This window comes from Orbicella franksi, chromosome 5, assembly GCF_964199315.1.
Source record: "Orbicella franksi chromosome 5, jaOrbFran1.1, whole genome shotgun sequence".
NCBI classification, from domain to species: Eukaryota; Metazoa; Cnidaria; class Anthozoa; order Scleractinia; family Merulinidae; genus Orbicella; species Orbicella franksi.
In genome coordinates, this window is record NC_138149.1 from 26,418,580 (window position 1) to 26,442,504 (window position 23,925).

Sequence of the window (23,925 nt, forward strand, 5' to 3'; positions counted from 1 at the left end):
TTTTTATGTTTTATAAGGGGGGTGGGGCATGTAATTTTCAACCTCCATTTAGGGGTGGGTCAATTAGTTTTGTGCCAAAAGGAAGGGGTGGGCCATGTGTCTTTTATCCACCACATTTCCAAATGCTCCGGCCCACCCACCCTCCCCCCCATATTGTTTGACCAGTCCCTTAACTATTAAAACAAGATTAACTGTACCTCAACATGTTGTTTTTCTCCAAGAGGAATACGTCTGAAAGTCTAAATGGTACGCGGGATTAAAATACCGAATGGCTGTTTTTGTTTGCTAGGCTAAATAGTGTAACAAGTGTAATGGAAAGAGCTGGTTAGAGTTTGGTTAAGTTTTGAATGTACCGAACACGGTATTACACTCACTCCACGGCCTTTGATCGGCGCGATTAACTCTTGCAAGCTTGCAAGCGCAGGAAATGTCGCGCACGCCAAAATCATGACTATCGTGAGAACAACTGTTAAAGAACCGTAGATAAAACCAACAACAAGTGCAAAGATATGTGTGGGCTAAGCTTTAGTGTTATGTTGAACAGCCACGGATTATCACGAGACAAACCCAAAACAAACTAAAATAACACAGCTTCTCAATACATTAAAGTTGTTCGTTTAGCAAAAAGTCCGGGTTGACCCACGTGACATTGAGCCTCCTCGGGCCGCCATTTCAATGTCACGCAACTCTAATGACTTGAAATTCAACCTTGTTGAATGTTCTGTTACCAAACGAAGAACCTTTTTGAGCTAAAACGTTGTAAAAGGTCAGGTTCTGAGAGGGTCTTATATCTGATGGTCCTAAAACCTCAGAAGAATAAGTAATTTTTAACGAGTAATCACGTAGCTGGAGCGTTGGAGTTAGAGTAGTTGGTTGGGGAAGAAATAACTCACTCGGCCGATGGGTCGTAAACTATTTTTGGTGATTCTTTTAACTCCAAGACTTGAGTCAGACTTATAAAATTATTATCATTATATGATCAGCTTGTTTTACCCTTGACCCACCCCTCGGCTGTGGTGTATATTTTTTCAAGGCCCACGCCTTTTTTCATGCATAAAAAAGGGGGTCCACCCCACCCCCCTTTACTCTACTCCCCGAATAATGTTAAATGTAAATTAATGATTGCTGTAAAATCATGCAACCAATTGTAGCATACCGTGAACTCGTCAAAATCTTTTTGTTCACCCTTGTCAAATCTATAACATGTAACCTGTCCGTTTCGAATATCACGAGTTGGACTAATTTTAAGGCGGACTCCGCTCAAAGCTCGAGCAATAAGTACAAAAATTATTTACTAGAAGTCTACACATAGTACGGTAAGTATTGGAATACTATTTGATATAACTCACTTTTAATAGTTCATTTCTCTAAGTGACTCGACTCCGCTATTAAATTCTTAAACATTCTCGAAAAAGTTAATGACTGTCAAACTTCGTAAGAATGCTTAAAGCGTGTGTTATTGTGTTTAACCAACACGAAAGGTCTGTTTCACGGATAACTTTCCCTCACGAGGTCAGCTTGAGAGCTGAAGTCTAGATTTAACAAATTAACGTCAGTTTTTCATGCGTCTGTCTTGTTGTTGATCACGAATCTCGTCATAACATTGTCAAAGTAGCTGTGGATCCGTAGACTACTTTGACGATGTTATGACGAAAATCATTGACAATAACAGGACAGACGCATTAAAAACTGACGTCAATTTGTTTTTTAGGGTAACAAATTGTCTAATTGTCTTCTCACGCTCGTTTACGCATCGCATAAATAAGTTCATGTAAGTTCATATGTCTGTCCGCTTATTGACAATGAAAATTAGTTCCACTTTTAAGTAGAACTTCAGTTAAAACTGAAGTCACGAAGTATTACCGTGCCAAGAGGTTTTTTTGGTAACTTAATTTTTGCCATTATTGCTCGAATGTTCTGCGGAAATCATCTTAATTTTGGAATACATGGAAACCACCAGTCGCTTGTGTTTTTTTTTTGTTTTTTTCATTCACGCGGCGTAATCCGCGACGTAACATTCACTGGCTCACGCGGGTAAACTAGACCAATCACCGCTGAGGTGACGTCATGTTATCCAAATTTGGCGCGCAGTGTACCCGGAAGGCTTTCACTTTATCGGGTTCTTCATCGAAAGATTCATATAAACGCGGTCTTTCATCCTACTTTGTATATTTATGAAAAACTGAAAAGAGGGCCGATATACAAAAGCGATCATTTCTTTTCAGAAAGCATCCAGTGAGAGCTAGAAATATCTCAAAATGTATTACGATCCGGAGGCAAACAAATATGGCGCCGATTATGGCCCGTTCGACAACACCATGGCTTTCAGCGACGTCTCAATACGTGCAGGTAAATTTATTTTTAGCGTTTTGAATCCGAAAGAAACAAAATTTCAATGTAATTTTTTCTGTCTACGTTACTAAATTGTGCTTCTTTTTCTTCTGACAGGCTTCATACGAAAGGTAAGCTCGCTTTATTGAAATTGAATTTCGAAACAGCTGTTTTGGAACTGTTGAAGACATGCAGATTTGCGTTCAACTGTCCTAACACAAGGGTAACCTGCTTTATGATTGAATCTTACGGTGAGTGCACTGACGTGAAGTGTTACTTCTTTCGATAAATCGTCTGGAAGTACAGGTCTAGCTAGCTTCAGACGTCATGCAGTCATTTTATCATTATGAATTCTTATTTTAGATAATTTAAGCTTAAGCTTACCTTATTTTTCAATTCAAAACAATAATGAATGTGATTAAGAGAACAGTAAACTGTGAGCTTAAGATGAAAGTAAAGAAATCGTGATCTGATATTGCATTTTCAGGTTAGAGGTATTTGAGTTTCCCCTGTAAATTCCTAGTAATTCGTTCTTCGCAAGCTGTGAAGAAAACCATGGAGTTTTAATATAGGCTAATTTATTCTAATAGATGCACATATTTACAAGATGCAGTTAAGGTGGCTCCCTAGAGTATTTATGAACACCCTCCCTATAGAGCGCAAGTTAGAAAAGGAAACTTAGTTAATTTCTCTTAGAGTTTTCCCCGTATAGATTTACCAGTATGGGTACTGTTAAAATAAGGCTTATTTTTTGGATTAAGATCATTACCATGGCAACATCTCATCTAAAGGCAGGCAGATATATTCCTCATTTTGGCCTAAACTCCTTAATATTTATACTTTCCTTCTGTGAAATTTTTTCCTACTTTGCCACATCATGGAAATGATATTGCCTGACATTTTGAATTAGTAAAAAGTTAAAGTGCACCTAACCCCCAAATTTTTTTTTCGCTAAAACAAATCTAGACTTTATTTGAAGCATTTGGGCGAAGAAATTTTTGAATTTGGTTGAATCCTCGATTTTCTATGCCCTTTCAAAGTCGCGATTAAGTGTTTCACGACCGCGTTTTAGGGAGTCTGGGGCCGCGGTACCTGATGACGTCTACCCAGTAACCAAACACAATAGCGCCTCAATCAACTCTCTGTATTTGCTCGAGAAAATAGAACACAAAACTAATCGTCCCGATGTATTTTGGGACTAAAACGTCCAAGTTTTGTCTCAGAATCATTTCTTTTTCGTCACTGGAGTCAGAGTTAAGTTTCGATTCGGAAGGCTCCGAAATAAACTTCGATCGAGCACGTTCGACAACTGTGAACTCACTGCTTAGAGCTTTGAGAGCAATTTACAACATTTCAAGCGACGACGGGGAAGACGTCTTTGCGGACGAGCTGCTTGTATAGTAGGAATGGAAAGCTAGATACGAAGTGGAGGAGCAGGCAAACGAAAAGCAGGAAAGAAAACTCAAGGACTGCTTTGGATGGTAATTTCGTCAACTAAACATAAGATTCCCACGCGTGTTTATAGCGCGTTTACATTTGTCCTTACCGAGAATGTATTTTGTCAAGGTTCTGTTAAATCCAGTTTGTGTTTTACTTTCAGTTGAATGCTTCATGTTTATAAGAGCGACGTACGTGTTGCAGTTTTCGAGACTTGATGACCTCCAAAACATTGGCTTCGATCGATTGAAAATCGTATTGTTTGGACCTGTATTTTTGAAGCTGCGGGAAGCAAGGTGGAAGGAAACATTTCATACAATTACCGATTTCACATTGTCACACGTTTTAAGTCGTAACTCCAAATAACCAATGTAAATTGTTCTCAAAGTTTGCAGTGAAGTTCGTCGGATAAGCGAAAAGGATGTGTTCCCTAAGCAGTCCGCAGATAATGTTACGCGGTCATATTTTCGACGCTATTGCACAGAATCTTTGTCGCACTGCTGATTTCCAAACCTTCGAAAAACTCTGTGAGTCTAACAATTTTGTTATCATGTAATTCTAGAGGATTAATCTTCGACTTTCATCTAAATCGAAAGAGAAATAAGTGTTGGTTAGCGGCGTACAGTTGCGATCTATTTACATATCAGTATAACGCTTCTTGATCATGACCGGATCACACAACTTTGCCGGTTATGTTATAAATACTGCGGGATTGGAAGATATGGGTTGTAGGTAGTATTTCTACAAATTGCTGGTTAGCTTTAAGCTGAAAATTTATGAAAATAGCGTTCGAAAGTCTGCGGAACAAATTCCAGTGAGAGTTCTTCAATGGTTCTCACAGATTCAGTTTGCTTGTTTCGGTTCGACAAAATCAACCATCGTTTACGTCTTTATTGCACCATTAGCCGATCATCGTCAGTAAATTGTACAGTATATCTTTCTTTAAATCTGGAATATTGCTGCAACAGCCGATAGCACCTCTGGAAGGCGTTTCTGCGCACTTTTCGAATGTGTATTGCACCATCCTGAAGAAAATGAGAGGAAATGAGATATCCAACCTTCCTGGGTAGACGTCACAAGAGCCGCTGGACCCATTCTCCTCAAACTCAGTCGTGAAACAAAATGGCGGTGTTTTGGAGCTATTTTCGAGATTTCGTTGTGCCACAGAAAATCGAGGATTTAACGGAATTCAAAAAATTTTTCGCAGAACTATTTCAAATAATAAGTAGATTCGTTCTAGCGAAAAAAAATTTTTGGGGTTAGGTGCACTTTAAGGTTGTTCAGACGGTTTTTCCAATATTCTGTAATTTGTCATTCTTCAAAATATATTAGATTAGCTCTGACAGATTTTAACAAAAATAGGGTATTTTATAGGTGTGGTAACAACGGAGACAAATTTTAAAAAAATTCGCGTAAGGAAACGCAAGAAAATTCACTGTCAGTTTTGCTTTTTGTGCTGATGTTGATGTCATAAAAATTGAAAAACACGTATGTTTTCCTTTGAGCATGCGCACATTACTTGAGCTATGTATGCGTGCAATTGTAAAACTATAGGGAGCCACCTTAATTCTAATTCTGGTGATTTTTGCAGTCTTTTCAGCGATATCCACAAAAGAAAGTTCCCACAAAAGTAAAGTTCCCACGAAAAAATTTTCTCCACAATTTTCTCTACTGTTGAAACAATACTTACAAACCTTACATGTTGAATCTTGTTCATGCTATTTATTAAAAATGTCTCTTCAAATAAAATGATTAAATTACCCATGGTGCACTACAGGTGTAGTGGATCATGTGTACTAAAGCCATCCGCACTCGAGTGTTGATTGATGCTCAAGGTCAATACCCTCGATCGACATCTCTATCGACACTTGATTATCAGTTGGTCCTTAGTCAGCTGAGTGTCGACTGATTGATATCAATCGATCAAAAATTAGTTGACTCTTGACTCACTGTCGACGGAGATGTTGATGGAGTGTTGATCAATGTCAACCAAGGTGTTGATGGAGTTGTCAATCGAGCATCGATCCAGGGTCAATTGAGGGTATTGATCAAGGGTATCAATCAAGGGTATTGATCAAGGGTATTGATCGACATTCGATCGCGGATGCTTTTAGTACACATTATCTGGTGTAGCTTCCAAATGTTTATGGAAATGGATCATCTGAAGATACTATCAGCCACTTGCCAGACATAAACATTACACTACATGGTAATCAGTTCTATGACAATCATTGTAATGGAATGACTCATTACAAATGCAGTGTATTAAAAAATGTCGAAAGAGTAGTATTTGAAATAAATGTGACTTTCTGCTTAAAAAAAAACAGTCCTTTGCAATCACAAAAATTAGTTTGAATTTGCAAATTACAAAAAATTGTTGACCTGCAAAATTAAACTCCTACGAAAATTTTGTGCCACACAATAAATGTTGTGTATATACATAGCTTCTTGGGTGCTACCAGCTTACCTAGCTTCCACTCGTGTGGTGTCCTGGCCTCAATCTTTTATTTGTAAATTATGTTCAAAACAGACTGCCATTCCTTGTTGGTTCATTCTGCATCAGCAAAGCAGAGTTGCATGGAAAGTAACCATTCAGTTCGGACAATTCAACTGCAACACTGTTTGCTCTGCATTAAAATGACAAACAGTTATATGGGGAGATTCTACAACCTCTATTCTGTACATGAGCCCGTTATTTTTGGCTTCTAAAACCATAATAAAGGCTCGAGCACCTGGGAAATGCATGGTCATGAATGTATGGGATTTAGCCGGATGATCATTGATCATGAGCTACATGTATGAGTACCTCTTTGAATAAACAGCTCATTTTCATTTGTTAGGTGTACAGTATACTCCTCTGCCAGCTGGTGGTTACAATAGCTTTCATATGCTTCTTCCTGTATTGGTAGGTAGATAGCTTACCTTGTTTTATGCTAAATAATATCATTGGAGGTCATTTTGAAAAATTTGGATTCCAAAATTTCTTTTCAGTAACCAAGCATCGCAATATACTGTTTATCATGACCCTATGAGAAAATGGTGAAGTTTGTTCCCCTAGACAAGAAATATTTGCCTTGGCTCTGCCAGGGGAATCTTAAGGGGCTCCAAGGGTTCTCACAATGTTCTGAAGTAGGCAGCTTTATTTTTGGTGTAAGGGAGGTCAGCCTTACAGCTTCCTTTCGGCTTCCACTGTACTGCTTCATAATCCTTCCATCTGGAGGCCCTTCCTCTCCCAGATCTAGTTCATTTTGAAGTTTCATTAGTGCTTCTGCAACTTGATTTTGTTTTCTAGATGAGGGTGTTGGCCCTAAGCAAACCCATTTATCTCTTGGTGAGGTAAATGGGTGGCTTTATTGAGAAAGGGCAACTGATTTTGCCATTAGCCCACCAAAGTAGCCAGCCAAGATCATGAAGTACAGCAGATGGTTATTGTCACTTGTAGCAAACTACTTTTTAAAAGCCTGGCTTACTATTTCTTTTGGGGCCAGTTATCCAAGCTACCCTTTTCTATTGGAGGAGAACACACATTTATCATAATTATAAAAACCACTGAAGTTTTTGTTGCTTTGTACACATAAATTTGGGAGTCAACAGTTTAAGATATAAAATTATGTCTGTAAGCAAAATATAAAGTTGACCCATCAATCAAAGATGGACTTGAAATTCATGTCATTTTCAGTTCTAAGTGGGCTATAAGAAGATTTTAATTAGTGGCTTGGTCTTCACCAGGCAACAATAAAGGGGAAACAAAACCTCCTGTTTCTTGAGTTTAGAGCTACTGCTAGTCATTAAGTGATTATTATAATTCTATTTAATATTTTTCTTCATCAGTGAGCCCGTTCAGCAATATGCAAATAATCATGTAGGATTGTTTTATGGAGCATTGTAAGTATACAATGTAGTTATTACTAGATCAAACTTTATATTAAAAACTGTTTATAGAATGTTGTAGAACTTTAGGTAAATGTTATTGCTCTGGCTATAGATAAATGTGTTTATTATGTCTGTGAGTTACTGTTTTGCATTTTGATAAATGTAGCAAACTGTATGAGTACAGCCAACTAACATTTAAAGTTGTTGTTAGTGTCACCAAAATGTTTTGTAACAATTTGTTTCCAAGTTTTGGTAATGTTTGTAAAGCAAATACAGTAAGCATTCGAAAGTGTTCATTTTATTTAACTTTTGATAACTTGTATTAAAACATGTTTTAATACTACTTAAGAGCAGTTTTAAATAGACTTGCTTTATTGTTGGCTAATGTCCCACTCAATATTTAACCACTCCACCTGACTGGAAGTGGTTTGTAACACCCATCAGACAACTGTACCTCGTCTCATTGACTCTACCTGTAAGTTACTGAGCCTTGTTTTTCCCCCTTCAATTTGTGGTGTGCCCACTGTGTGCTTGGGCTATAAACTGAATGGGATAAAAGTAAGTCTATAACTTACCGTTAGGGTATATAATGAGTGTTTTACATCTTATGCTTACTTGCAGATATAATTTTGTTTTCAGGGGGGTCACATTTGTCACCATGATTGCCATGGCTTGCTGTGAAAATGTGAGGTTAGCTGGTTTTCGGTGTTGATCATAACTTTCGTTTTATTGTGTACATATAACAGCTACACTGATAAAGGATAAGGAGGTTTGAGTCTGTTGCAGATTACCCAGCATTTATTCAGGTGGCCCTAACTTGTCATGGGTACTCATGCTGAACACAACTGAACACTGAACACAACAACTGAGACCTAAACTTCTTGATCCACAAGAACTAACCAGTTAAGTCACTAGTCTCCCAGGGGTCTCGAATGGTGTTCATAAATAGAGTCCTGCCAACATTGTCTCAAGTATCTGCCTTGAAAATTGGAGAATAGGGTATCGGTTGTCAGACAGGTCCTTTCATATCACAGAAACCTGGAATGTCCCATTCTACAACCCTGGACAACAAAATTAGTTGCTTAATTTGTTCATGCAGAAATTGATTTATATGTTCTTACCATTACAGACGGAATTTCCCAACTAACCTGATCTTTCTTTCACTTTTTGTAAGTACACAGTACATTCAATTCTGCTTTTATTTGCTACCCTGCTTGTGCTTTATGCATTATTTCGTAGTTCGTACATAGCAAGATGAGCAGGAGAAGCAAATTGCTCTTTGGGACAATTTTCTTTAGAAACTGATTGTTACAAATACAAATGCAATGTATCTCTTAAAGTTTTTTCTTGTTAAGATTTCCTCTTTTTTGTTTATTTTTAATGTGAGAACAGCTCAAAACTTTATTGACTACAATGTGTTTCCACTGACAGCATATGGGGTTGTGTCCTGGTGTACCAGTTTTTGCACTAAGGGAATATTACCATTGTACTGCCTCTTTCCATGAGCCAGCTTTGTTTAGCTGTTGTATGTTGTTGGGTCTTTTGTATCGGTTTTTGCATACACAAGGACAGAACCGTATATGATTGTCGCAAAGTAGTGACAGTTATATTTGTGACTTTGTAGATTTCATAAATTAATGATCCTTTGGTAGTAATGTTTTAATTAATCATAAATTAATCTAAACTATTATCCTCACATTTTTGTTTGTAGACACTTTGTGAAGGATATCTTCTTGGTGCTGTTTCAAGGTGATTACTGTATTTATTTTGTCCTATTTCATTAATTTTGATATGAACTCCTATTTCGAGAGGGTATCCCTTGTTTGGATCAAGTAAGGATTTGCTTAGCACTGGGCGTGGTTTGCTTGTCTTTTGTGGTCAGGGTATACAATTAATTGTTTCTGTAGTAACCTGAATTACAATTGTAAATGTTTACCATATCTTTTAATTCTTTAGTTTAGCACAGAATTCAACATGTTTCAATTTCTGAAATGTCAGGGGAATTTAAATTTTGGTTGTCATCGAAAATCCAATACAAAAATATATTTTAAGGTAAACAGATAAGATAAGAGATAAGAGTTCTGTGGATCTTATTCCATTTGCTTTTAGTTATAAATTTATAGTCTAGATGCATGGAGTGAAAGGTCTGATTGTTATTGTTACTTTTTTTGTGCAGTGTGTATGATAAAGATGAAGTGCTGATGGCTGTGGGAATTACTGCTGTAAGTTTGTAATGTGAAAATAAGGTAAAAGGTAAAGTCTGCTTACAAGCCAAGTGGCCCATCAGGCTGGAGCTTATACTGGTTTCTATAGCATGAAGCGACTAGGAATATTTCCTCTCCCCTGTGGATGGGATGCTAGTCTATTGCAGGGTTACCCCCAACATTAAATTGGGCAGTACCCATTTGTACACCTGGGTGGAGAGAGGAACTGTGAGAATAAAGTGTCTTGCCCAAGAATACAACACATTGTCCTTGGCCAGGGCTCAAACCCAGACCGCTCAATCTGGGGTTAAGCCCACTGACCATGAGGCCACTGTGCCTCCACAATGTGAAAATAATGCTTTTGAAAAGTGTAAAGTTACTAAAACTTAAATGAAAGTTGTAAGTATTTATTATTATAGTAATTCCCTTGTTTTTTTCCATCATAGGTTGTTGTTCTGGCAATTACTATCTTTGCATTTCAAACAAAGGTAAGGGATGATACTCTTCATTGTACAATCCCCCTGCTTTTGGCAACTAAATAATGCTATTAAGGTTATTATCTATTGACAAGAGCCTCTGGCTCTGATGACACCAATCATGTATTGCACTATATTTGACAAATACTTTAATGTGCTGGACATTTAGGTTGTTGACCAGGAATAGCTGTTATTGAAGTTATCAGCAGTTTGACATACAAACAAGGCAAAGGGGTTAATTCTGCATTGTATTGACCTGTTTGCCTCGTTTGTATGCCTTTTTAAACAAAGGAATATTTGACTGCAGGCTCAACTGCAGTAAGAGCTATTGGGCAATGCTGATAACTATGTTGATTGTATATTTTGTGCAATATAAGACCTTGTGCAGTATAAGAATAACATTATCATCTATTCAGTGTTTCTTTGGAACCTTCTTATTTTGACAGTATGACTTCACCATGATGGGAGGTTTCTTGTTTGTGGCACTAATTATCCTCATTTGCTTTGGCTTTTTGATGATTTTCTTTCACAGCAGGGTAGGTACCACTGTCCAGAGAAAAATTATAAAAAAGCTCCGATAAATTGTAATTTTCAAATTTTTAAGTGTCTAGTAGTATGTCAAGAGTAAATCTGAATGATATGCAGGGCTGTCATTAAGTTTTGATTCACCTGGAGCCTTGATCTTCACACCTGTAACAACTTTGTTACTTTATGGGTGAATTGTATCAAGTACAACAAGTTCACCTGTAACATCAAGGGCCCATTAAGCATGCTCAGCTGTAACAGGTGTTATAATGGGTTATGGCCCTTATTGACTGACCTGAAATGTGATCACAAGTACAAATGTTGTGTTTTAGGTCCTGTCCATTGTTTATGCTTCACTTGGAGCTCTCATATTTGCTATGGTAAGTCTAGATAACTTGTGGATATTTCTGATACGACTATTTTTAATTTAACTTAAAAAATAGCGAAGACAATTATGGAGAACCTTAAAACCGTCTGGTTGAAAAATTTATAAAAGTAAAAGTAAAGTTAACTGGTTTTAATTGGTTTTAAGGTTTTCAACATTTTTTTAAAATTAATTAAATTATATAGCAAACCTCTTCTACATACTTTTAATTTTGTAATTGTTATGTAAAGCCTCTGTACATGTACAGACACATGTACACGGACTTCGAGGTGTTTGAAAATGTGGTCAAACACTGTCTTGAGTGTGATATATCTTCTCAATTGAAACTAAAATTAAAAAGAAAATGGAGAAATAAAATCGTGAAAATCTATGCCAATTAAGATCAGAAGACTATCACAGTCATGATTTCCTTTGTTAAAAGTTATGAATTATTAATGAGTTTAAGAATGGTGTGTGAAGTTCGTTGTGTTATAATTTTCTTTCAGTACTTAGTGTACGACACACAGATCATGATGGGAGGCGGCAAAATGTACTCCATCTCTCCCGAAGAGTACATCTTTGCTGCTTTGAACTTGTACCTGGATATCGTCAACTTGTTCTTGTACATCCTACAGCTGATCTCAGCTGCGAGAGATTAACAAGCTGTACCAACTGTAGCCCGCATAATCGGCTTGGCTCTTCCCCTCCTCGAGATCAGCATCTAGGTTCTCATTAGCGTTTCAGTGCATTTTCCATGTTTCTTCTTGGAAGAATTTGGTTTTTTAGTCAGGGTGTTTCTCTTGAGGAGGGTTTCAGACCAAACTTCAAAGCTATTCTGAATCAGAGTATGGTGCTTTAAATTGGCGGCCGTGAAAGTTTGATCTTTTTGTTCTCGGGGGACTGTCATATTAAAAGAACGGGGGTGCTCGTTAAATTTTGAAAAGAATTCCTAAGAGGTACCAAGATCCTGTTTTGTGGGTGTGGCTTGAACCCTAACAGGTACCAATTCTAAAACAAGTCATTATCTCTCGTCATCTTTTTTTCGGCTCAATACCCTAAAACGTGCCACAAAAGCTTCCGGTGTGGACCTTTTAAGGCTGAACACCATAAGAGATACAAAACTGCGTTTTTTTTTTAACCCCAAAATGTATAACGAGCATCCCCGTCCTTTTATATGAGAGTTCCCCGCCCCCCCCCCCCCAAGTTTTATCATAGATTCAAAAGTCTCAAGTGGTAAACAGTTTATAAAATCATCTCTAAAATTCCCGTAGCAAATTGTAATGACTTTAATGGTGCATAATAGCACAGAGTTGTCGTCAATCCATCGGTAAAAAGAATGGCTTAAGGTCATTGGACGTCCTTGAAAAGCCCTGAATTTTTGGTGCAAAAAAAATTGAAAGCTAAGCACAGCGTATCCGAGACGACCGGCTCTTTTTCGTAAAAATGTTGATTCCTTTCAAGGGTCACTGTATTTTTATTTAGCATTAAAAAAAATGGATTGCAAAGTGAAAACTTATGTAAACTGCAAAGCTAAAACATACGTAAACTGCAAAGCTGAAACATACGTAGATCACAGGAATCAGCCAGTATTGCGGAACAAGTGTTCTCTACAAATGACTGGTATCCATAAGGGAGTGAGGATGCATAACGATGGCCGGGGTAGAAATGGTTTACATAAGTAATGGGTTTGAAGTTTGAGTCGGATTCCAGTTAAATACTGCAAATACTCATTGCATATGGACTTCGTTAAGTTTAAGAAATTACTCTATATTTCTAGTTATTTTAGTTGTAGTTTCCCAGGAGTATTCCTGTAAGCTCTTCATATTCGCTTGTTGAGCTTTATTATTGTGTGTTGAGCTCACCATGTCAATGTGATGAGCTATTAATTTTAGCCACAGGTTGTTCTTAATTGTTCAGAGAAACATTTTGAAGATCTTTAGAAAGTTCCCAGCTTTTAGTTCTAAAAGAAACTATTGTCTTGCATAAACGTGCAAGTAAATTATCTGGTTATGTAAGGTGTAGGGACGGCCCTGGTGGGTTTTATGCGAAGGATGTTTCGTTAGGGGTTTGGCCCGCGAAATCTCTACTTCAATAACGATCAGCTCTTTAGTTCATTAGCTGGTAATGATTAAACCAAGTCCTTTCAAAGAAGCCTTTTTGCCCCCTACACAACATACAAAAAGACTGAAGCTTGTTTTGAAAGCCTTACAAAGGTATAAATACTAAAAAAGAGTTATATGGTTTCAAGAGAGTAAATAACACAATTTATGTTATCTGTCTGCAATGTTTTACTGTATAGTGTGGAACTTAATGCATGTGAAGATAAAACGGCGAGGTTGTTGACGTCATAGGTTCTGACGTCATAACTTTGGAACGAGAGACTTTCTATTCAACCTAGACTTTTGAAAACTTCGAAACAGGGACAAATGGTATGGAAATTTCCGGGGAAAGTTTCGAGAAAATCCGGGAATTGTTAAATTTCAGAAAAGCGCACCATTCAACCGAAAATTCCGGAAATTTCGGAAATTCCGGGAGGAGAGTCAAGTGGAAGAGAAATTCCCGGTAAGAAATCTGCGAAAACTTCGGGATACCTCCTTTCCTGAAATCATTTCAGGAAAAGGGGACAATTTGCGGTTTGGTTACGCGTGTTGTAGTGTTGTTCGTCCGTTATTCACTTGATACACTCGCATAGTTTTATTTGGGGGCTAATGACTTAGGTGAGAGACCAGTTTTGAAGTTCGCGGCAAATAGAAACTAATTTATAATTGAGCGATTTTCTTGAATGGGTATTGTTAATTTTGACAGCCGTTGTTATTCAGTCCTGAGCTTAATACGATGGCTTGCTTGCCTGGAATGCGCAATTTTCGAACGCGACTTGACCAGGCAGTTTTCAAACTGAACGGGATAGTGGTTCTCATTCACCAACTACTACAAATCAGTACCACCAACAGCTGTTATTGCAGTTACCAGCGGCTTGACACACAAGCGAGGCGAAAGGGTCAATTCTGCATTGTATTGACCCTTTCGCCTCGTTTGCATGCCTTTTAAAACAAAAGAATGTTTGACCGCAGACTCAACTCCAATAACAGCTATTACCAAGGGGATAGTCTATACTTTCTTGATCTCCCTTGGTTTAGCCTCAAATTGTAGTTTAATCATTACTCTTCCAAAAGCCGTTTGCCGAAGTTCATGTTAGAACTTCAGGAAATCAGAAAAGCGATTTTTGTCAACCCAACTTGGCCATTTGGGCCCTTTTTTCTCTTATTCTGACCTATTGAACACTCGTCCGCATTCAAATTCACCGCTTCGCCGGCTATGAATAATTAATGATGTCCAGGCATTCTGCGCGATGTCGGAAAAATGCTGTTCCATTCGCCACCTGAAATTTCCGGAAATGGCAACCGGAATTTTTGGTCGAATGGATAGCGCCCCTCTTTTGTCCAATGCCCAAATCTGTCCCAACGATTGGTTGGATACATGTAAATGGAAGTGTCGTTAACCCATACCATTGACCTCGGGAAATTGGTAGGCCAATAGTTTTCACTAATGGGAAGTAAAATCCTTAGAGCGGAATAATTTGACGGAATACTTTGCCCAGTGAACGCTTTTGGTGCAATTTAACAGCGTCCAGAAAAGCAATGTATAAGCGCTATATAGAAGTTTTTATTTTTTTATTACCGTTAAGCAGCTTTAGAACACAAGAGCGGCGTTGCCGTTATCGTCATTCGTCACTAAGACGCATTACTGTATTGTCATGCCCAGGTATGAAATCCCGGACCGGTACATTAGATTTAGGCAGCGTCTACACTACGCCGGAGAAATTTGAAAACACAGCTTTATTTCGACGGTTAGGCTTACCGTTCACACTAATCCGTCACGAAAACGGAGCTTTTCGAAAACGCTTTTGAAACCGGAGGAATTTGAAAACGCCTCCTTTGCGTTTTTGAGTGGACGGAAAACATTTGGAAAACGGAGCTTTTCGAAAACGATGGCGTCACGTTGATCATGTGATTCCCGTGACCGAGTCTTCAAACACAAATCAAAATGATCCATGACTGTTGCGTTTTTAAATTTCTCCGACGTAGCGTGGACGGAAAACGTTTGATACGTTTTAAGAGAGAAACCTGCGTTTTCAAATTCCACCAGCGTAGTGTGGACGGGGCCCCCGGCGCAACTCGTAAGGAACACTGGTCTGTGAAAAAGCTCCTCAAACCGGCAAGGGGTATCTCTTCAAAAGGGTTTTCGTATAAAGGGCGTCATCCATAATCAACAAACGTCCGTAGAAAACCAACATGTTCAGTTGTAAATTCTGTTAGACGTCATACTGTCGTTATGGAGTTTACAGATTTTTTTAAAATGTCGGGTCTTTTAACAGCTGCGGTTCTTAATATTTTTAATTTACCCTCCATCCGTCTTGGTACCCTTTTAGTCGTCACTCGCATTCTCCCTGAACTGATCGCTTGACACGTTGTGATGTTCCATGCTCATTGTCGATTTTTAAGGGGGGCGGGGCGGGGGGGTATATTACGCTGCCGGGCAATGTTAAAGTAAAGTTACCTGGAGAGGTGAAAAGGGACGGCATGAGATTAAAAAAAAAACTGCAGGTTGGGGTTTGCGAAAAGCAGTGTAACTTCAGTTGTTGGCAACATAGTAAGCAATCAGACAATTAGGTAAGAGTGTGATCATACAAGCTACCCTTAAAAAAAACAAGAAACCTTGAACCTGCTAGTCATACTAATGAGTAAGTTGCACTGAAGAGAGGATCCTTGAATAGTGTATTCGAATTAACATGACAATCAAACTACCCAAACTGATTGACAGGGAAGAAACCAATGAGCAGAGCTTTCTCGTCATGGTCCAAGTTTTCCAACTTTACAAGAGAGGAAACACTCAAAACAATGTGTTCAGATTTATACATTTTGTTTTATTAGTTTAACCCTTAGATCTTAACTGCTCGTCAATGCAAGCTTTTCCAAATCTACCTTACCTTTTGCCAGGAGAGGTATATTTACAGTTCGTAACAAACGAAATTAGCACACAAGTTGGTTGCCTGCATGCCCTCTTGGTATGTACACGAGTAAAAAGGCGTGAATATACGCATGTCAAATACACATGCAGTAATATATGCATGATAAAATACATGCAGTTAATGATATTCGCGTTGGACGATTATATTCATGACATAATGTGTGCATTTATGATATGTATTCATGATGTATGCGTCGCTAATTTATGCATGACATGATGTACGCATGGTGTTGTGTCGCATAGTTAAATAATGTAGATAAATGAGGCAAACTAGTACTCTCTTAAAGATAATATTCTTTCTCCTATCTTCATCGGAAATATCCTGTCTTTTTTTGTTGGAAACCACTCAACAAGAACGTTCTTAAAAACTGCTACGTGTCATACAAAAATACTACAAACAGTTTCTGCTAAGTGCCTGTTCCAGTTTACATCTCTTTTTTTCTACTCTTCTTTCTTTTGCCTCTTAACGTTGGTAACCAGAACCGAACTACTTGCAAACTACTCACTTGAGGGGTACACCTACATAAATTCTTCGGGGTAGTTTAATACTGCTTTGTTTCTCGTTTCTTCAATCCAAATCGTCTTGTGTGGCTGTACCGTGACTGAAAAGGAATCTGGTTCCTTGTTTGACCATAAGCATACTGATTTTTCATGTAAGCCAAACGAGGTATCGCTTTCGAAATAAAGGACCTCCTCATGGAGCCAGGACCGCAGCACCTGTGAGGGCACTCAAGGGCGCATACATCGGCGCAAATCTTTGGGCAGTCGGGGGACTGTACGATGTCATTGATTTTGGGCCTGTGTCCAATACCCTTGAGTGGTGGATGAGGACCGCAGCAGCGCCTGGGGCATCTCTGATCACAGCGTTTGTAGCACACTCTAGGGCAGCCAGCAACCAGCTCCATATCATTAAAGGGTTTGTCACAGCAAGGCTTGGGGCACGACGGCAAGCAGGTCTGAGGAGCGCAGGCAGGTGCCGCACAGGAAACAGGCTTTGGGTTCTTTGTGGTGGGGGCAGGTGTGGGGCGTCCTGTGGAAGGAAGGAAAGTAAGCCAGAGTGTCTAGAAACTCTGCCTCCTCTAATAGTATCCCTTCTTCAGAAAAACGGGTTGTTAGGACAATCAGAGAAGTGAAAAACCTCTCGGAAAACGTTTTAGAGTTCTCTCTTTGCTTCCGAATCTTTCCAGTAAGCTCAGCAGTTTTGGCCGCGTTAAGTTAAGCTTTCCATTAAGGAGTTAGTGCCTTTACTCATCGTTTAATGCTTGAGCTCCGAACTTGAAACGTTGCGTTACGCATTTGTTCATTTTTGGTTAAGTAGTACCTCTATGGTCTTTTCTTAGCTTTTGAAACAATTACCGTAGTGAACTTACTTTCTTACATCGAAAAAACGTTAATAAAGACATCTCAGTTTCATAAGAAAAAAAATTGTGAGCATATCACACGTTCAAAATGCCTTACCTGTGGTAGCGGTAGTCGCTGGACCAGTGGCTGTGCTAGGTGCTGCTGTGCTTCCAGGTTTACCTCCTGAGCAACAACTCTACGTAAGCAACAGAAAATGTATCTGTATTATTTATCTCAACTCATTGTTACGTCAGTGACAACCACGATAAACAATTTTACTGCAAGTTGATAATTGACCATGCCGCGCGCACAACGCTTAAAATTTATACTGTTTAAACGACTGAGCTGGCCCCCGCTATTAGCCGGGTGGTTTTCTGGAGGTCTCCTCGCCCTTTTCTTCTTTTTTTTGTTATTTTGTTTCTTTGTATTGTTTGGTGATTAAACATGACAATGATGATGATGATGACGACGACGATGATGATGACGTTGATGTTGTTGTTGATGATAATGATGATGACAATGATCAATTTCGCCGACAATTTACTGTAAAGAACCGCCAGCTGTCATATTAGCCAATCACAGATCTGATTGTTATTGGGCAGTAGTGAATGTAGATCAGCGCATGTTTTCATCAATGACGCTTCGTCTTTACCAATTTAATTACTTGGTTTAAGTAAGTTAAAGTAACAGCCAGGCCCGGGTTGCTTGAAAGGTGGATAACGCTATCCACCGGATAAATCACTATCCAGTGAATAGCGTGGTTTGTTTTGTCAACACTTAGTCACTGGATAGTCATTTATCCGGGGGATAGCGCTATCCAGCCTTCGAACAACTTTCTGTTTGGGGCTAATTGGTTGGAATGACGTTATTTAGGCAGGTGTTCAGCACAGAAATATTTTAACACTGACCTGAGGACAGGGAGTTGCACATATCTGGGCACAGTTAGCTGGGCACGAGGCAGTGACAGACGTTGAAGGTGACGGTTTAACGACTTGCACCCCTGTGACCTTAGCATTACAGCATTCATTAGGGCAGATGGTCAGACAGAACTTGAGACAGATCGGCGAACAAGGTTTCTTTGGCTTTGCAGTGGCGGGTTTCGGGGTTACTACCGGAGCTACTGTTCCCGGGCTGCCACCACAGGGATATCCCGGGTATCCGGGGTAACCTCCGCATCCACTTGGAGCGGCAGGTCCCATCGTGATGTAATTTGGCGGTGAAGGGGCGGGATATGAATACGGCATCGGTGCGGGGTAAGGTGCGGGGTATGAATATGACATAGGCATGCAGCACTGTGGTGCGCATGCCGGATTGCATGCGGGGTTGGGACGAGGTGGGACTGGCACAGGCCTTGGTGGTGGAGGGGGTGGAGGGGGAGGGGGCGGCGGCGGTGGGGGTGGTGGTGGTGGCGGAGGAGGAGGAGGAGGAGGAGGGGGAGGAGGCATGCAGCAGGCTGGTGCACAAGATGGCTGGCACATTTGTATCGGAGGATACACCATTGGCATAGGAGGTGGGGGAGGTGGTGGTGGGGCATACATTATTACAGGGGGAGGTGGAGGGGGTGGGGGTGGAGGATAAGATGGAGGAGGGGGAGGGACAGGCATCGGAAGACTACCCATTCCTGGTAAACAACATCTGTGTTGAATACATATCGGTGTACATTTCTTCCAGCACTGCTGCAAACATGCTCCTCCCGCAGCGGACATAGGCGCCATTGGAGACTGAGCCGTGTTATAAGGGTGTTGATAAGGCTGGTACCCCGTACGTGGGTACACGGGGCGTCGTGCCACCAGAGGCCTCCGCACGGGGGCGGGGAGTTTAGCCGGAGCAGAAGCTACTTTGTCCTGATGTTTTTTTAGGCTCGGCTTGGGAGAATCTTTCTTGGGCGTGCTGGCTGCCGAAACAAGAAATAAACAAACGAGACGATTACAAATATACTCGACTGCATGAAGCCGATATCGAAATTCTCCTTAGTGCTGGCCACACATTTCGTACAGTACTTGAGCGAAGAATTTGATTATTTATGGAGACAATTTTACGTTAATTAATACCACCTTGTTTATTTTTCTCGTCTTCTTTCTTGTCAAGGTCAGCATCCTTCTGCTGTTCGCTTTTATCTTCTTTTTCATCCTTTTGCTCTTCGTTCTTATCTCCTTTTTTATCGTTCAATTCCTCTGGTTTACTTTCTTTTTTATCTTTGTCTTCTTGCGGCTTATCTTCTTTTTGATTCTCCTCGTTTTTATCTTTGTTCTTATCTTCCTTCTTATCGTTCAACTCTTCGTGTTTATCTCCTTTATCATTCTTCTTTGCTTCATTTTTATCTTCATTTTTACGTTCTTCATTGTTATCTTCTTTTTTACCGTCTTCTTTTTTGTCACCATCATCGTTATTAACATCATTATCTTTACCCTTCTTGTCCGGCTTTGCGATCTGGCTCCTCACATCTTCCAGACGGGAGATCTGCTGTAAAGCTGGTACACTTCTTTCTCCTCGTCCTATAGAACATATAGTTTCACAGCGAAAAATATCATTACATAAATAGGGCATTTCAGGGGCGGACACCTGATTTTTCAAGGGAGTGGCTGGTATCTTGGCGTTGCAGAATAAATGGGACATGTGGCAATTTGAGAATTGAAACCTAATTGAAAACTGTTACACCAGAAATATTAGTAACACCACAAAGTCGAAACTACAATGAGGTACCTTTCCAGAGTGTTTGCCTTTATTTCTTCCTTGATATTCACAATTTTTTTTTAAATTTTTTTTTTTTTTTTTTTTTAGCTCCTCCAAAGAGGGGGTGACTAGACACCCAATCCATCTTCCCCTCCCATAAAAAAATAATAAATTCGCACAACTAAAAGAAGGCGCAGCGCTTCGGCTTTGTTGCAAGCAGTGATTTGAAACATCCGACGTGCGTTTACATCATACCTAGAGGAACATCACAAGCCGTAAATTTTCTTACAAAGGGACGATTTTGCTGCACTTTTGGTCAAAACTACAAAATATTACGAATAAGCACTTTCCCTCGTACACGAAAAGCTCCTAGAGCACCAAACTAAAGATATTGAAAGCTTGCTAAGCACGTTTACTCTTCTTTAGTTCTCACCCTCAGCCTCACGAGATACTTTTAGGATAGCGGAGAATGCACTCATGAAAAAGGCACACGATGAGTACGTGTGACTATTGCGGTTTGAGTTGTCTCTATTGTAACTGAAGCGCTATGTTGGCGCATGATAAATCTATGTAACAGGGAGCTGCTAGTTGTTATTACAGGGACCACCAGTCTTATTTCTTGTTAAAGGGCACTTTCATGAGTAATAAACTCGAAAAGTCAAACCTAAGGCGACTCTATATATGGAAACGATAATAGAATGGTCTATTTAACAAATTGACGTCAATTTTCCATGCGTCTGTCCTGGTATTGATCATGAATTTCGTCATAACATTGCCAAAGTAGCTGTAGATCCACGAGACGATAGCCTAAGGGCTTTGGCAATGTTATGACGAAATTAATTGTCAATAACAGGGCAGAGGCATGAACAACTGACGTCAATTTGTTTTTTACGAATAACAAATTGTCCGCTCTCGCTCGTTAACGCATCGCATAGATTATAAATTCATGTGTCTGTCCGCTTATTGACAAGGAAAATTAGCCAATGAGCGCGCGAGCATTTCTTCAGTTATCGTAAAATTCCATGTTAGTGGACTTAAGCTATAAAAGCAGGTTTTAAGGGGTTACGCATCGCATGCGCAAGGTTGCGATGCCAAATTAAAAAGTCTCACAGACCGTTTCAAACTCTGTTGTTCTGCCTTGGAAAAATGCTAAAAGCCCTTGAACAACACACTTGAGTAGGTGCAAATTGCAATTGAGAATTTTAGAGTATGATATATACCAATTGAAAAAGTGAATTTGCTAAGACCCTCGTCTCGGCCGCTGATTCAATGATAGCCAACATCGCCGAAAATAGCACAGGACTACCAACATTGCCCAGCATGCAGCATTCAGTTGCTGACGAGTTACGTAACGGAACATAAGTGTTCCCCCGCTTTTCCCACGGGGAACATTTCAGAACCCAAAAAAGTGATACTGAAATGCGATTACTTGTCCTAGTTACCGGGAGACAAGATTTGCCTTTACAAAGCACGTGTTTTTCTCGTGGTAAAATGCTTTAACTTTCTGAATCATGTTTTCCTGTGTAGCGTTTTGTAACCGTATCTTGTTACAGTTCCTTAAATATTTTATTAGCAGCAATTCGTGGAAAACCATCATCGATGAAGACCGTAGAATAGAAGAGATTTCATCGCTGTGATAAGAATTTTCTTGGCGAAATACATTTTCTGCCTTAAATAATTATTGCCAAACCTATCCGCTTAGAAGATCCAACTTTGAAATTTTGTTAAGCTATCGCTAAAACGCTTTGCTTTTCACTGAAAATGGTTTCAACTAGAGGTGTTAATCGCATATAAATGCGCTCAATTCGTCCTTGACCTCCGAATTGGACTGGCACTCTTTGATAAAATGTCAACTAAACAGCAGCTGTTTGTAGTGAGGAATTTTATTCTTCTCTCGTTGCAATACTAAGAAAGCATCGTTTGCCTAAATATTTTAAGCTTTAGCGGATGGTGATCATTGGACAGTTTTTAGCTTTGACCAACCCCTGTCTGTCGGACTTCATACTGGTGCATTTACATATGAACACTACTTTCATGAAACCATTTGATAGAAAAAAAATGTCTCTCCAGCTTACTTTGTCTGAAATGATCGATTTTAGACCTATTCATTTTAAACGCTGAGAGAAAATCCCCCTAACTTAGCCACACGAAGCAAACCATGAAATATCTTTGATATCTGACGGGTGATAAGCGACTTATTACACGCACCTGATTCGCGATTGTTTAGCTTTGCCGACTTCAGGACCGTGACCGCCACGCAGAACAGAATCGCTGAAGCAAGCCACAACTTGGCCATCTTGACAGCCTAGATCATCTGAAGCGAAGAAAAAACTCAAACCTTACAAGTAATAAATCAACAGGTACCAAATATCGACCTATACTCGATTGTCAGGTCAAACACAAGACAGACAAACGTCTCAAATGCGCGCCAATTTTTACCTGAAAAACAAAAAAATTAATTTCAAATCTCTTACCAGTTGTATGTTTCTATTTCTTCTTGACGCTAAATTGAGAAGTAAAAAAACATTTGTCACGGGTCAATGATTGCAGCCCATGTGCATTACGTCATCAGCACGGCGGTTGCTGTAGGTTCGTTGGCATTTGCAGACCGGATAAATAATATTTGGCAAAACGCTTCTAAAGAGAAAATAACGGGTTGTTTGCTCTTGGACATGAATGTTTTATACGCTGAGAACTGAAACTGCAGGTAGTTTTTGGTACGAAGAGAAGAATAAAGGAATTTGACCAGGTCTTAAAATTAACAAAGAAAATTATCCTCTTAAAATTAAATTAAAGAACCTTTTTAAAATTACCTTGCTTCTATTGAGACAATGGTAGAAAGGAAGAAATAAAGTCATACAAGTAAGAAAAGATAATTCTTATTTTCATAACTTTTCAATTAAAATCATCAGCAGTTTCACGATAAAAATAAAGCGTAAAATTATAGATTCTTTGATTGAAATCCAACTTCTATTAAAACCCTTCAGGGCTGTGAGTATGGACAATCCAAAAATTAGTACGTTCCTAAGCCGATTGAGTCGCATGTCAGCACTTGGAATTTGCCAGTCGAGAGTCCCCGGGGACGAGTTTGAGCGTTAATCTTCGTTAAACGTTGGCGGTGTTTTAGCGACCGTTGACTTGTTCTAGTCTCCAATCCCAACCTCGGCACTCTGTGCTAGAAGAACCATACATAGTTAATAGCAAAAAAGTGGGCACCAGCGATAACTGGGCAATCTCGAGCTCGTACTCAGTTCCCTCGTTTTGCTCACCAATCTGATTGGTGACTTAAAATCCCGCTGGGTTATTTGGCTCTGTCGTTTTGCTTAGAAATAGTGGAGGTCTTAATTCCCATGACCGTCGAACAGGAAACAAGATTTTAGGCTCGATTTCCGGACAGTGGCTAATAATTCTCTCGGGCCTAAAAATATCTTTGTCTTATCAAATATGTCTGGAAGAAGCTGGTAAACGAGCGCAAAAAATCTAAAGTCATTACCTTTATTCTTTCTAAGAGGAATATCTTATCATGTCTCGCAGGACTCTCGAAAGAAAAGGTCGCTTCGGGAAGAGGTAATCGATAACGTGACCAGGTGATCTCCAGATCTCCACTCCGTAAAATATTCGACTTTCTTCAATTGTTAAATGAAGTAATATTCAAACATTTGAAGCGAATGTT

General features: G+C 39.4%; 2 protein-coding genes across 4 annotated transcripts; one reads left to right on the forward strand and one right to left on the reverse strand.

The window, feature by feature from the left end:
- The first annotated feature begins 2,016 nt into the window (after positions 1–2,016).
- Positions 2,017–12,744, forward strand: LOC145487660 (protein lifeguard 2-like). The gene is made up of 12 exons (XM_081466478.1): positions 2,017–2,349; positions 2,449–2,462; positions 6,609–6,673; positions 7,600–7,653; positions 8,281–8,331; positions 8,771–8,810; positions 9,353–9,390; positions 9,818–9,863; positions 10,292–10,333; positions 10,768–10,857; positions 11,179–11,226; positions 11,717–12,744. Exons 1-12 carry the CDS (start codon positions 2,259–2,261, stop codon positions 11,867–11,869), a joined length of 732 nt encoding a protein of 243 aa, XP_081322604.1. The 5' UTR covers positions 2,017–2,258; the 3' UTR covers positions 11,870–12,744.
- Positions 12,745–16,780: 4,036 nt separating this feature from the next.
- On the reverse strand, positions 16,781–22,749 carry LOC145487639 (uncharacterized). Of its 3 annotated transcripts, none has more exons than XM_081466458.1 (6): positions 22,727–22,749; positions 22,461–22,566; positions 19,634–20,074; positions 18,488–19,473; positions 17,697–17,775; positions 16,781–17,268 (listed from the first exon to the last, which is right to left on the reverse strand). In XM_081466458.1, the coding sequence occupies exons 2-6, from the start codon at positions 22,546–22,548 to the stop codon at positions 16,781–16,783; spliced, it is 2,082 nt and encodes a 693-aa protein (XP_081322584.1). In that variant the 5' UTR covers positions 22,549–22,566; positions 22,727–22,749. The 3 variants fall into 3 exon arrangements, with proteins under 3 accessions (XP_081322584.1, XP_081322583.1, XP_081322582.1); XM_081466457.1 differs by lacking the exon at positions 22,727–22,749 and adding an exon at positions 22,692–22,718; XM_081466456.1 differs by lacking the exon at positions 22,727–22,749 and having other exon boundaries at positions 22,461–22,673.
- Between the last annotated feature and the right edge of the window lie 1,176 nt (positions 22,750–23,925).